This window comes from Haliaeetus leucocephalus, unplaced genomic scaffold (assembly GCF_000737465.1).
Source record: "Haliaeetus leucocephalus isolate CR32 unplaced genomic scaffold, Haliaeetus_leucocephalus-4.0 Scaffold526, whole genome shotgun sequence".
In the NCBI taxonomy this organism is placed as follows: Eukaryota; Metazoa; Chordata; class Aves; order Accipitriformes; family Accipitridae; genus Haliaeetus; species Haliaeetus leucocephalus.
The window spans coordinates 5,687,876-5,700,653 of NW_010972962.1; the positions used below are offsets into that span (position 1 = coordinate 5,687,876).

At 43.7% G+C, this 12,778-nt stretch overlaps 2 protein-coding genes across 3 annotated transcripts in view; one reads left to right on the top strand and one right to left on the bottom strand.

Moving 5' to 3' along the window:
• Positions 1-8,841, top strand: part of SLC3A1 (solute carrier family 3 (amino acid transporter heavy chain), member 1) — a 16,222-nt gene extending 7,381 nt beyond the window's left edge. Inside the window, exons 5-10 of the mRNA XM_010576492.1 lie at positions 837-956; positions 1,975-2,099; positions 3,383-3,581; positions 4,407-4,553; positions 6,988-7,104; positions 7,926-8,841. Of these exons, the coding sequence (XP_010574794.1) occupies positions 837-956; positions 1,975-2,099; positions 3,383-3,581; positions 4,407-4,553; positions 6,988-7,104; positions 7,926-8,366 (1,149 nt within the window). The 3' untranslated portion in view covers positions 8,367-8,841. The remainder of the gene's footprint in view (positions 1-836; positions 957-1,974; positions 2,100-3,382; positions 3,582-4,406; positions 4,554-6,987; positions 7,105-7,925) is intronic.
• PREPL (prolyl endopeptidase-like) overlaps positions 6,972-12,778 on the bottom strand; it is a 26,463-nt gene continuing 20,656 nt past the window's right edge. For both annotated transcript variants that reach the window (XM_010576491.1, XM_010576490.1), the window contains exons 15-16: positions 10,041-10,155; positions 6,972-7,666 (exon numbers count right to left, since the gene is read on the bottom strand). In XM_010576491.1, coding sequence (XP_010574793.1) covers positions 10,075-10,155 — 81 coding nt within the window. In that variant the 3' untranslated portion in view covers positions 6,972-7,666; positions 10,041-10,074. The remainder of the gene's footprint in view (positions 7,667-10,040; positions 10,156-12,778) is intronic.

The following is a 12,778-nucleotide window of genomic DNA, read 5'->3' on the forward strand; positions in this document are numbered from 1 at the left end:
CCCCCACCCCCCCAAAAAACCCCCAAACCCCAACCAAACAACAACAAAAAAACCCCAAACCACAAAAGCCCCAAACTTGTCCTCGGATGAAGAAAAGTATCTGGTCTAAAAGAACGCTTGCAGAAACCACTCAAGAGGAACTGAACTTTAGAGGTGTTTGTTAAAACTAGAGCAATTAAAACTGCAGTAATATAATAGCTACTGAAGTGGGATATAATTTTATTAGTAGTCACTAACCTCTGAATTTGATAGTGAAATCATGAATCGATAGCAGTTAACTTGGGCAGTTTTTCATGTTATTGCAAGTCAACAAATAAGCCTGAAAATAAACTGAAAAATTTCACATCAGTCAAATAAGAGAGAACAAGTGTTTTAAGAGCTCTATTGTACAAAAAGAAAAGTGGTGCCACAAGGTCTGTGCAGAACAACATATTCTTGCATATTTGAATCCATGTGTTCTAATTGTGTGCAACCATGACAGGTGTTCACCAACAACAGTGCTTAGCACTAGCCCAGTGTTTTGATGGATGAGATGAGAAACGGCTTTTAGCAAGGCATGCCCTGGCTTTGGTCTTCTGAATTACTGGAGAAGTTACAGAGACCAGTCTTTTTCTTTTTTTATACTGGATGAAATAATAAGATATGCTTGATTTAGATCTTAGTTTGACCTTAGATCAACGTGACTCACTTTAACTTCTAGTAAAATTTGAAGTACAAATTAAAAAATAAATTGTTACATATTAATACCTCCTAACAGGTTTATTTTTCTTTTTAAGTATATACTGTTTTGAATGGGGTGGGCTCACTTGGACTTCTCAATTTTTACCTTTGTCTAGGATATTATCAAATTTTGGCTCAGCAAAGGAATTGATGGATTTAGTTTCAGTGCTGTTAAATTTCTTTTAGAAGCAACACATCTCCGAGATGAACCTCAAGTAAACAAGTCCCAGAATCCAGTAATGTATATGTTGTCTTTGCTTTTTTTCCTGTATTTCCTACTGGGGTGAGAGAGTGTATGGTTTTACTCTTTTGGGTCTTAACTGTGGCTTTAGGAAGACTGGGTCAGCCGTGTCCCTTGGGAGGCAGGTGGCTCCCAGGTGCTCTGCAGAAGGAGCACATACAAGAAAGAAGCCCCTGGGCTGAGGATGTAGGTCAGTGAGATACCTGCAAGGAGGAGTGCTGTGGGCGGGAGGAGAATTGTCCATATACACTTCCCATTTCTGTTCTGACACTGTTGCTTTGAATTTTCTGTTTAAAATAATTTGCTTTTCAATTTACATTCTAAAAAGACGAGTCTTGTGATTTTTAATAGTTGATTGGTTGTCTTTGGGGAGCCCACTACAGCACATAAGCTCAGAGCTCTTGCCTGCTTGGGATTCTGTAACAGCTACTGGCATGTGTTTCTTCTACATTGCTAGTAGGAATCAGAGTAAAACAAAAAAACCTCGTATTGGCAGTGTGTCACAGTGAGAGGTGGCCAGACACATTCAGAAGCATGCACCCTGTTATTTATGCTGTTTGCTTTTGCTGAAGTAGCAAACTTGGTGACATTCCCAGATAGTGCCAGCACTAAGACACCATTCCCACGCAGAGTTTGGGATTGCATAAAACTGGTCAACCTCCACAAGTATCGTTGCCTTTATAAGTTACCACAACAATGTTGTCCATCTTCCCAGCCTGGTGTGTGGCCACAGCACCTGCTGTGCTTGCTGCTGCAGATGGGCTTGGTTGATTAGTGCTGCGGGTGGACTCTACCTCCTGAAGGATGGGATCCAAAATAATTAGCCCTCTTCTAACATACCTTCAGAGTTCCCCAAGTGCCGTTCAACTCTGCGCTGTTAGTGTTGGTATGCTAAACTCATTTCAGTTGAAATTTTTCTGGACTGCATTGTCTCAGGAAAGGATGGGAAGAATTTGGAGAGTTCTGAAATCTAAAATATTGGTGAACTAATGGGAAATATTGTATTCTTCAAGGAGAGCATCACAGCTTATTCTCAGCTCTACCATGACTACACAACCATGCAAGTTGGTATGCATGATATCATCCGTAGCTTCCGTCAAACCATGAATCAGTTCAGCAGTGAACCTGGCCGATACAGGTAATCATTATTACAGCTAGTGAATTTCTCTCTAATATTTGTCGCCCTCTTGCTAGCAATAAAATGTTTTCTTAATAACATATACCATAAAAAGTTTTCTTCCTTAAATGCAAATAGCAGTGCATAGGCTATGCTATCTCCTCCCAATGTGTGAAGGGAAGGAAATGAATTGGTCTCGGTAACTCTGTGGTATCTACGGACTGTACAAGAATGGGCGACCATGCAGCTCACAGAGACACTGTAATTAATCAGCCCTGTGGCTGATTTATTGTATAGTATTAATAGCGCAGTTCATGTCAGACTCGCAGTCAGAGATTGTTAAAATGACAGAATGATTGAGTTTGGAAGGGACCTCTGGAGGCTATCTGGTCCAGCCCCCCTGCTCATCAGGGCCACCTAGAGCCAGTTGCACAGGAATTTGTCCAGATGGCTTTTGAACATCTGCAAGAATGGAGACTCCACAACTTCCCTGGGAAATCCGTGCCGGGGCTCGGTCACCCTCACAGTGAAAAAGTGTTTCCTCAGTTTGTGCCCATTGCGTCTGGTCCTGGCACTGGGCACCATTGAAAAGAACCTGGCTCCATCGCCCTTGCACCCTCCCTTCATGTATTTACATACATTGATGAGACCCCCCTGAGACTTTTGTTCTCCAGGCTGAACAGTCCCAGCTCTCTCACCCTCTCCTCATAGGAGAGATGCTCCAGTCCCTTAATGGTCTTAGGGGCTCTTTGCTGGACTTTCTCCAGTATGTCCATGTTTCTTTTGCACTGAGGAGCCCAGAACTGGACACCACACTCCAGGTGTAGCCTCACCAGTGCTGAGTAAAGGAGAAGGATCACCTCCCTCAACCTGCTGGGAACAGTCCTCTTAATGCAGCCCAGGATACCATTAGCCACCTTTGCTGCAAGGGCACATCACTGGGTCATGTTCAAATTGGGGTGACCCCAGGTCCTTTTCTGTAAAGGAAAGTATGGAAATTGCTGGAATGGAGTCTGTGGATATGGATTCAGAAAGGCAAGACTTCAGTCAGATACTTGCAGCCTTGCATTGACTCTTGTAGATTTTTCTTCAGAAATTTCCAAGAAATATATCTTCTTGTCTCCTTGTCTGCTTTACAGAATGTTGTTTCTCTCTATTAATCTTTTTTGATGGGGAGGCAAGAAGCAAATGTAATTCTTAAGGCTGTGTTATTTTATACGTATGTCCAACACCATTCCTAGCTTCCTTCTGCTCTGTGCAAACCAAGAATGAGCCAAAAAAGGTATTTGTGCACTTCTTTGTAGATTTATGGGTTCTGATGGTGATGAAAAGGAAGACATTGAGGCAACAATGATGTATTATGGAGCAACTTTTATCCAAGAAGCAGATTTTCCCTTCAATTTCAACCTAATTAACATGAAAAATCTATCAGGCAACAGTATTTTTGAAGCTGTCAACTTGTGGATGAAAAACATGCCTGCAGGAAAATGGCCAAACTGGGCGGTAAGAATCCTAGACCAACACTTACAGGAAGGGCCTGTTCTATAGGTGATAGAAACCTATAGGTGGTAGTTCCCCTAACAGTGATAGGACCGTCCCCTCTCCGCACACATGTTGATTTCAGTGGGATCAGCAGCAGCCTGAGCCCATGGCTGAGCTGTAGTAGATGTACATTCACATGTACCCCTGTGAAACTCTCAGCTGCTGTAGTCGGAGTCATTGGCATTGGCCAGCTGGCTGTCCTGCCCTTCGATAACAGTTACACTCCCTGTGCAAGGGTGACAGAAGGGAATTTATGATCATGCCTCTCCCTTGGTGTCTAATGTAGTGTGGGGCATTGGCTTAAACCACCAGTGAGGATGGGATTGGTACAATTATCTTTGGCTGTAAACTGACTCAGTGCAATAATGGATTCTGGAGACAACCTGGGGCCAGGGAACAACACAGCAGGAAGCTGAGGGCAGTTAACATAAAACCTTGCTGATCTTTGCTAGGCAGCATGTTTGGGATATGCAAGAGGTCTTTTCAAAACAAGCACCACCTTCACACAGTGGAGAAAACGACAGAAATCTTGAGGGAACTGTAATTGTGGAAAGTTGTTAATTGTCATCTCTCCTCACTTCTGCCTCGTGTGCTGCTGGCAGGGCTTCTGTGTACTAAATTATTTGGGGCAGAAGTTTGTACTGGCACCAAGATAAAAAAGATAATTGCCCTCACAGGCCTGGAGGGGGAAGAAAAAAAAAACCTACTACCTTGTTAAATTAGTTAACTAATTTCACATATGCATGGAATTTTATAATGTGTTTAACCGAATGATGTTTTCTTCAGGTTGGAAGCCCTAACACTGCTCGGATTTCATCTCGGATTGGGAAGGAGTACATCAATGTTATGAACATGCTGCTTTTAACCCTCCCTGGTACTCCTGTAACTTACTATGGTGAAGAAATAGGCATGGAGAACACTGCATCAGAAAATGTAAGAGCGGATAAACTCTGATCCTGTTGTTGTTTAGTTCTGAGTAACAGATGTTTCAAAAATACTAGAACTTTTGTTTTGTTAACCAAATGCAGTCTTTCTCACCATTTAGCTGGTTTTCTGTGTTCCCCATGGCAAAATCATTGGACAGCACATGGAAATGGCCAGGCCAGAGACGAGAACCAAGGCCTTCCTGTGTGTTTGAACTGCTAGACTGCAATCATGGTCCCTGATTTCTGTCCTCTGCCAGATCAGTCTTGCGTGGTTTGCAGTGGTGTTGCTTTGCTTCGCTTCAGCAGAAAGGGCAGCAAGTGCCAAGACCGAGCCTGGGCTAGTGGTTGGGAGAGGTGTGTTGCAGTCATCGAAGGCAAGAGGAATTGAGTCTCTGTCCTTCCTCCCACAGAAGTACCCTAGTCACTATGTCAAAGTCCATTATTTCCTGGCTGCTATTTAAAGGACATCAGAGTTCATGAGAGACCGTAGCTACAGTCACCATCTCCTGCGGACTGCTTTGCTCTGACTGTGCAAAGGCACCTGCCTAAGCCACAGCCCTCTACAATGTGCCCAAGCTCTGAAGAAAGGATCTCCAGAAAGGGGTGGGAGCGCAGACCAGCCCCTGCTTAGCATTGCCTGGTGGCAAGCAGAAGTGGCTTCTGCTTGTCACAGGGGTTTTTGATTTGTCTTTCAGATCCCTTTCTCTAAAGGATTTAGGTACCTGAGCCTGGGAACCAGGTGGCTAGCTCACTTGATCATAGTAACACATGACAGGATGTTTGTTAGTTTACAGAAATTTTCAGAAGTTTATTCAAGGTCAAGGGATTAAAACAAAGTCTCTGTGCCTTTCACACTGTGCTGACCTGCATAACTTAAAAGCTTTCACATTCAGCCCCTGTAATTTCTTGTCTCTTCTATGATCATACCTGACTTCTGTTGTGTCTCATTGCCTGAGATGCATGGGCATGACTGGAAAAAGTCATGCCCAAAAGGAACAGCTCAGCTCTGCCTCTCCTGACCATATTTGTGCACCATGAGAACATGGTCCTATGGCAAATGCTCTAGAAAGCCTCTGGTAGGGTATGAGACAGACTCCAATGATGTTAGCAACACTGTTGGCTAGCTTTGTATCAAAGGGAAAGAGGTACTTCAAGAAGCACGGGATCATCGCCAGGTTTGTCTGATTCAGATGTGAGGAAATGATTCTCTGGTTTAAAAGGAAATCTCATTTTCTCTGAGAAACACCTAGGTCAAAATATCTCCTGCATTTTTTTACTGCTGCTGATTACTGCTGACAGAATGATACTCTCCAGAGAAGTGGCTTGCCCTTGACTCCTTGGGGTTTACTCTTTTTCAGTGGCTACCCTGTGGCTCACAGCTTTGTAACAATGCAAAACCACTCTTCACTCAATCTGGAGAGGAAGATTCCCTGATTAATGAGTGTCTTAGAAAGATGGAGAGTATTTGCTCAGGGTATAGTTTTAGCCCCAGCATTTGAAACACTTCAGGAGAAGCTTGAAGAGGTAAAGATGAAAGGGAGCATTACCAGTGTTGAAAACTTAGGATTTTTTTTTTCCCCCTGCTTTTCAGAACATGCTAAAAGGAGAAACCCGTTATTTGTAATGTCACAAAGCAAAGTGACAATTTCTTTTGTTGAGCTGCTGTTCTGACAGATTGTATTGAAAAGTGGCCTTTATATGAAAAATAGTTTTCATGGAAAACAAACACTCCAAGTATGTGCAAAATATTTTATGCCCTCTTATATCATTAAGTTTAAGTGTCAGATCTTTTGGAAGCTCTTCAATAACAATGAGGAAGCTTTATCAGAATCTTTCTGGATTCTTCAAAATGAGAACTTCAGACTTTTTACATTGACACTTTTTAATCAGCTAAAAGCTGGTTTTCAATAGTTTTTGCACTTGGAAATAATTTTATCTTTCTAACACAAACAATCCTGTCCAAATTGTACCCATTGCAAATGTAAGCTTGAAGAGTTCTAAGGTGAAAAGTGTGATGGTTACAAAAGAACAGACACTGAAAAGCATTTACTCGTTGTTTACTGTTATTTTAACAGCATCTCTTCTTAGGAGTCATATATTCACTCACTGCACATCTAGATATATATCAGAATATCCCAGGTGTCATTAGTAAACTTTTATCCAAGCATCTGTTGCAAGGGGAGACAATTCTACTGGAGTCATTTGGGAATTTCGCATTTTACCCAGTGATGCTGTATCCATGAGACCATCCATTCTCCATTTCAGGAACTGTCTTGATTCTTATTTTCTCTTTAGATTTGGAGCAGGATTACATCCTCCTTATTAAATTTCAACTTAAACCAAAGAAAGCAATACTGAAATGGCAATCATTTGAAAGATGTGAGAACATGCTATTTAAGGGATAACTTTTTTATTATACTAATTGCCACTTTATTTTCTAGGTTACCTTTCCAGAGAAATCCCCCATGCAGTGGAATGGCAAAGTTAATGCTGGTTTTACTGAAGGCAACAGTAGCTGGTTACCTGTTAACTCTGACTACCAAAGTGTAAATGTTGAAGTAGGTACCTATGTGTGACAAACTAATAGTCTAAAAATATTGTAATGTATCTATTTTTCTCTGACTTCTTTTACTTAGTGGGAATTGGCAGTAAGAACAAACTCAAGGGAAAAAAAAGCACTGAATCCTCACAATTCTCAGAACAGGAAATCTTTGCACCAGCAAGGAGCCTACTTCATCTATATTAATTTAAGCAGAGCAACTGCAATTATGATGCAAATGTGGCAATTTGGCTCTTTAACATCCTTTTAATCATTTTAATATGAAATTGAAATCTGGTCCTTTTTTTTTTTTCTTTTCATTTCTATGACTATAGAAAGCACTGGTCTTGTTACAAGAACTTAACATAGACCATCTCTAATGTAAGTAGAGCAGTGATTCAAACAGATTTTGCTGATCTACAGTGCTGACCAGAATTGAAGACAGAAAAAAATAAGACAGAAAAAATATAAAACATGAAACAAACCCTGTGACTTTAGTAGATTAGACTCAATGAAAAAAATTCAGTATCAAGCCTTGAATGGCTGTGGCTTTCTCCCGAATAAACGGTACTGTAAGGATGCTGTGGGAGGAAGAAACAGTGTTAGTGCTGGCGAAATTTTCATGCCTAGTAACATCTGTCTCTGCCACTCCACAAATGCCAAGGAAGCGCCTAAGAAAAAGCAATTTTTCAGTGTAATTTGCAGACAAATTTGAAGAGATAATTGTCAAAACAGAATCCTAATGGGTATGTTCCTAGCAGACTGTGTGGGTGTGAGAGGTAAGTAGTATTTCCTACATTCAGTACAACAAAATGACCCTGTTAATACGTACTGTTGCAGATCCAGATGAACTGGTCCAACTCAACCCTGAATTTGTACAGAGAGCTAACTTTACTTCGCAACAGTGAGCTCCCCATTCATCGGGGGTGGATGTGCTACATCTGGAATGACAGTAATGTTTTTGTGTATGTGAGGGAATTGGATGGCTTAGACAGAGTCTTTATGATGGTTCTCAATTTTGGGCAGGAATCGACAATAGACTTGAAAGCTATAGTTCCTAACCTTCCATCTGAAGCTATTATAAGACTAAGTACTAATTTTAGCAATGCTGGTAAAGCTGTCAATACTGAACTAATTAAAACTGAAACGGGAGAAGGCCTAGTCCTCGAATATAAAACAGCAAAGCCTGTTCATACTATGGAAGCTTTTCAAGGAAAATGTTTTGTGGCAGAAAAAGCTTGTTATTCCAGTGCTTTCAATTTACTCTATGTGAATTGTTAAGTGCAGGAGTAGAGTAACCAACTTTCATGTTAATTTAGAAAATGTTGGCTTCAGGGAAATGCTGAAAATTTTCAGTTTTCTTTGGCTTTTAAAACTTTGTGTACAAAATAAAAGTCCTGAAAAATAGAACAGATACCCAATAGTTTTGCATCTGTAATGGTGATGAAAAAGTATGGTATAAACTCCCCCTTAGGGTCTGTGGAGAAGAAACATAAACTTGTCCTGTTTAAGTGTGGGTATTTTTGTGAAGAAAGGCAACAGTTGCTTTCTGGGTGCTGCCCCTTGCAGTTGCTGGTCATTAAGAGCTCCAGTGGAATCCAAAGCCTGTGGCAATTCATACTAACTTTTTGGAATTCTGTAGATTTGTAAAACTTATTCTAAAGGGGTGTCCCTATATTTGTTAAAATAGGTAAAAGCAAGCAAGACTAATATATTAAGTTGTGATGGCTTACCTCTTCTCTCAACTCTTAACAGCTCTGATTATTCTCAAAGATAGTAAGAAAAAGAACAAAATATAGCTAGTATGTCTAATTCTACACTCAAGACTGCATTGCCAATTGATTCCTCCCCCTCCCCTGCTGCTGAGTCAGAATACATTTGCATTTGCGTTCTCTTCTTTCTTTTTCTACCCTAAGGTTGAGGTGAGGTGTGCATACGTTAGTTCAGAGTAAGTGAAACAACTCTACTGAATGTCATACTTGCTCATGTTTTGTTTTGTATTTGGGGCACCTACAGTGGTTTATGTGATACAAAGGAAGGATAAGCATTTGACTTGGTGCAGTCTGTTTTGGACACGGGGGTGATCTGGGGAACTCTGTTTTGGATTGAGGACCTTATGGCCCATAGTGTATTCTCCACCAACTGCTTGTACCAGTTGCTGTTTCTAGGTGTGCACCATGCATCTATCTTGACAAGCAACGTGTAACAGTTTTGTGCCTTGCTCAGACGTCAGCTAAGCTATGCATCAGGCTACTTTAGTGGGGGTGTTGTTTTTGTTTTACCCTCTGGAGAGACTTGTGGCATCTCCTTCTGGGGCATTTGTCTTGTCTTCTGGAGGGACTTTGGCACCTCCTTTTTAAGATTACCATGCTAGTTAAGGTAACTGCAAGATTTTGAAACTACTCAGATGCAAGAGCTCTGCTAAAATTCCTGTTCTTGAGAGTCCAATTCCTTTGCAGCTTGTTCGATCCCACCATAGGATCAGTACACTATGGCTGCTGTGTCGCTAGGAAGGGCAGTAGTCATCATCTATGTATGGGAATTAGTTTTAGAAGACCCTAGTGAGACCTTTAAATCAAATACTTCTTTGGGAGTTTTACTGCCTCGTGTAAAACGTGGTCTCGGAAGAGAGGTCTTAGACTGGAAAGGCTGCCTGTACAAAGTGCATGTACTTCACATGTTAGGCTTTACGCACCAACTATTGTGCTTCCGTTCCACTTGTATAGTGCTGCGCTGATGGCTTGTGTGAACAGAACTGTACTGAACAACTTGATTAATGCAGGTGGCTACTTCTGTACTATCTGGCAGGGGAGAAATTCAGCTCTTAGTTTGTATGTTTATAAGCCAGTTCCACACCCAACTTTGAATTTCTTGTCTGCTTATGCCTATAAAGCAGGGATCCAAGAGGAGAGATCCTCTGGAGGTGTCCACTTCTCACATAAATAAAAATCTGACTTGAAGTTCTTCAGATGGTCAATGTGTTTATTAGCTATTTGCCAGATTTCATATGATGTTGGAGATGGCATACTTCCTCAAGTTCTTTGTTCAGAAAAGCAAGGTGTCTTGCAACCTAAAATAATGAAAATATTTTATTACAAAATAGAAAAATTATTTGCACTATAAACCTTCAGGTTCTTGCACAGCTCTTCTGATCTTCTTGCTTTCACATACTAATGCCAAGCAGTACCTTGCCCTAAGACAGAATGAGGCTTTTCCTGAAAAAATTAATTTTGGGAATAACTGCCACAACAACAAAATAACATTTGCTAGGATTTGTTAGAATTAACAGTAATAAAATTCGTATCCAACTGTGATAGTCTGAGATGTCAGTAACAATATGGCAGGTCTTGGCAGTATGTTGCTTTTAGCCAGGCATGTTTGTACAAAGTGCAAAATGTTGCAACCTAATTGTAGTAGCATCCTTTGGTGGTACAGATCATGCATTTCAAAATGTAAAGATCAAACCCATCATCAGTCTGCGGCGAGGCCAGCAGAGGCAACAGTAAGGGGGCGGCTGAGCGCTAGATGGGGGCGGCCCGGGAGGGGCCCGAGGCGCGGGAGCCCCGGGGCAGAGCGGAGGGGCCGGCCAGAGCCGGCGGCTCTCGCGAGAGAGACTGACGCGGCGCGGCCGTTGCCAGGGGCAACCGCGGGAGATTTGAACGGCCCCGAGGAGCGGCGGCGATCCGGAGCGCGGCAACGGGGCGGGCAAAGAGGGCGGGGCGCGGCCCCCCCTCTTCCTCTTCCCAGCTCGAGAAGGCTCCTCAAGCGGTGGGCGTCGGCCCGGAGGCAGACCCAGCTGTGGTTGCTGCCACTCGGGTGGAAGCCATCGCTAGGAGAAATGTGGCGACGCAGACAGAGGTGCCGCGTAAACGTGCAGCCGTCCGGGTCTCCGGCTGCAGGGAGTGCCTGAGTCTATCACTGGTGCCGGAGGGCAGCGGGGACACCTCCCGTGTGAGGTGTGACCAGGTGGATGATCTGCTCAGCCTGGTGGTAGAGCTGAAGGAGGAAGTGGAAAGGTTGAGGAGTACCAGGGAGTCTGAGAGGGAGGGAAGATAGATTGGTGGACCGCACCCTACCATCCCTGAGGCAGAGGCAGCAGATGGAGGCTCTGCAAGAAGCAGAGGTTCCCCTGCCCTCTTGCCACCAGGCAGGAGGGGACCTACGAGATGGAGGGGAATGGATACGGGTCCCTGCTCGGGGAGGCAGGTGAATCCCCTCCCGGTCTCCCTCACCTTCCCAGTTGCCCCTACACAACAGGTATGGGGCTCTGGAACTTGAGGACCGGGTCAATGAAGATCAGGGTGTAGATGAAGCCCTACCCAGGGGGGTGCCTAGGCTCAGTCGGGCAGCCCCACGCATTCTCACATCCTCTGAAAAAAGAAAAAGGAGGGTAATTGTCATAGGAGACTCCCTTTTGAGGGGGACAGAGGGCCCAATATGCAGACCTGACCATCCCACAGGGAAGTCTGCTGCCTCCCTGGGGCCCGGGTAAAAGACATTACCAGGAAACTCCCTGGTCTGGTTCGGACCTCTGATTATTACCCATTGCTGGTTGTGCAGGTTGGCAGCGATGAGATTGCAGAGAGAAATCCAAAGGCAATCAAAAGGGACTTCAGGGCACTGGGGCGATTTGTGGAAGGATCGGGAACACAGGTAGTGTTTTCCTCAATCCTTTCAGTGGCAGGGAAATACACTGAAAGGAACGGGAAAACACACCTGGTTAATACGTGGCTCAGAGGCTGGTGCCATCAGTGGCATTTGGGGTTTTTTTGATCATGGGGAGGTTTACACGGCACCGGGCTTGCTGTCAACAGATGGAGTCCAGCTGTCTCAAAGGGGGAAAAGGATTCTTGCTCATGAGATGGCAGGGCTCATAGAGAGGGCTTTAAACTAGGTTTGAAGGGGGAAGGAGATAAAATTAGGCGCAACAGAGATGAGCCTGGGGGCAGCATGCCAATGCTGGGGGTGGAATCGATAGCCCAGCTCAAGTGCATCTGTGCCAATGCACGCAGCATGGGCAATAAACAGGGGGAGCTGGAAGCCATTGTGCAGCAGGATAGATATGACTTAGTTGCCATCACAGAAACATGGTGTGATGACTCCCATGACTGGAGTGCTGCAATGGATGGCTACAAGCTCTTCAGAAGGGATAGACAAAGTAGAAGAGGTGGTGGTGTGGCTCTCTATGTTAGGGAATGTTTTGACTGTACAGAGCTACACGATTCTGATGACAAGGTGGGGTGCTTACGGGTGACGATGAGAGGGAAGGCCAACAAGGCAGATATTGTGCTGGGAGTCTGTTATAGACCGCCCAACCAGGATGAAGAGACGGATGAATCATTCTATAAGTGGTTGGCAGTAGTCTCGGAATTGAGTGGCCTTGTCCTTGTGGGGGACTTTAACTTTCCAGACATCTGCTGGAAATACAACACAGCAGTGAGTGAACAATCTAGGAGGTTCCTGGAGTGTGTGGAAGATAACTTCCTGACACAGCTGGTAGGTGAGCCTACCAGGGGAGGAGCCTTGCAAGACCTACTGTTTACAAACAGGGAAGGACTGGTGGGAGGTGTAATGGTCGGAGGCTGTCTCGGGCTTAGCAACCATGGAATGATAGAATTCTCAATTCTTGGTGAGGCAAGGAAGGCAGTTAGCAAAACCACCACTGTGGACTTCTGGAGGGCAAACTTTGGCCT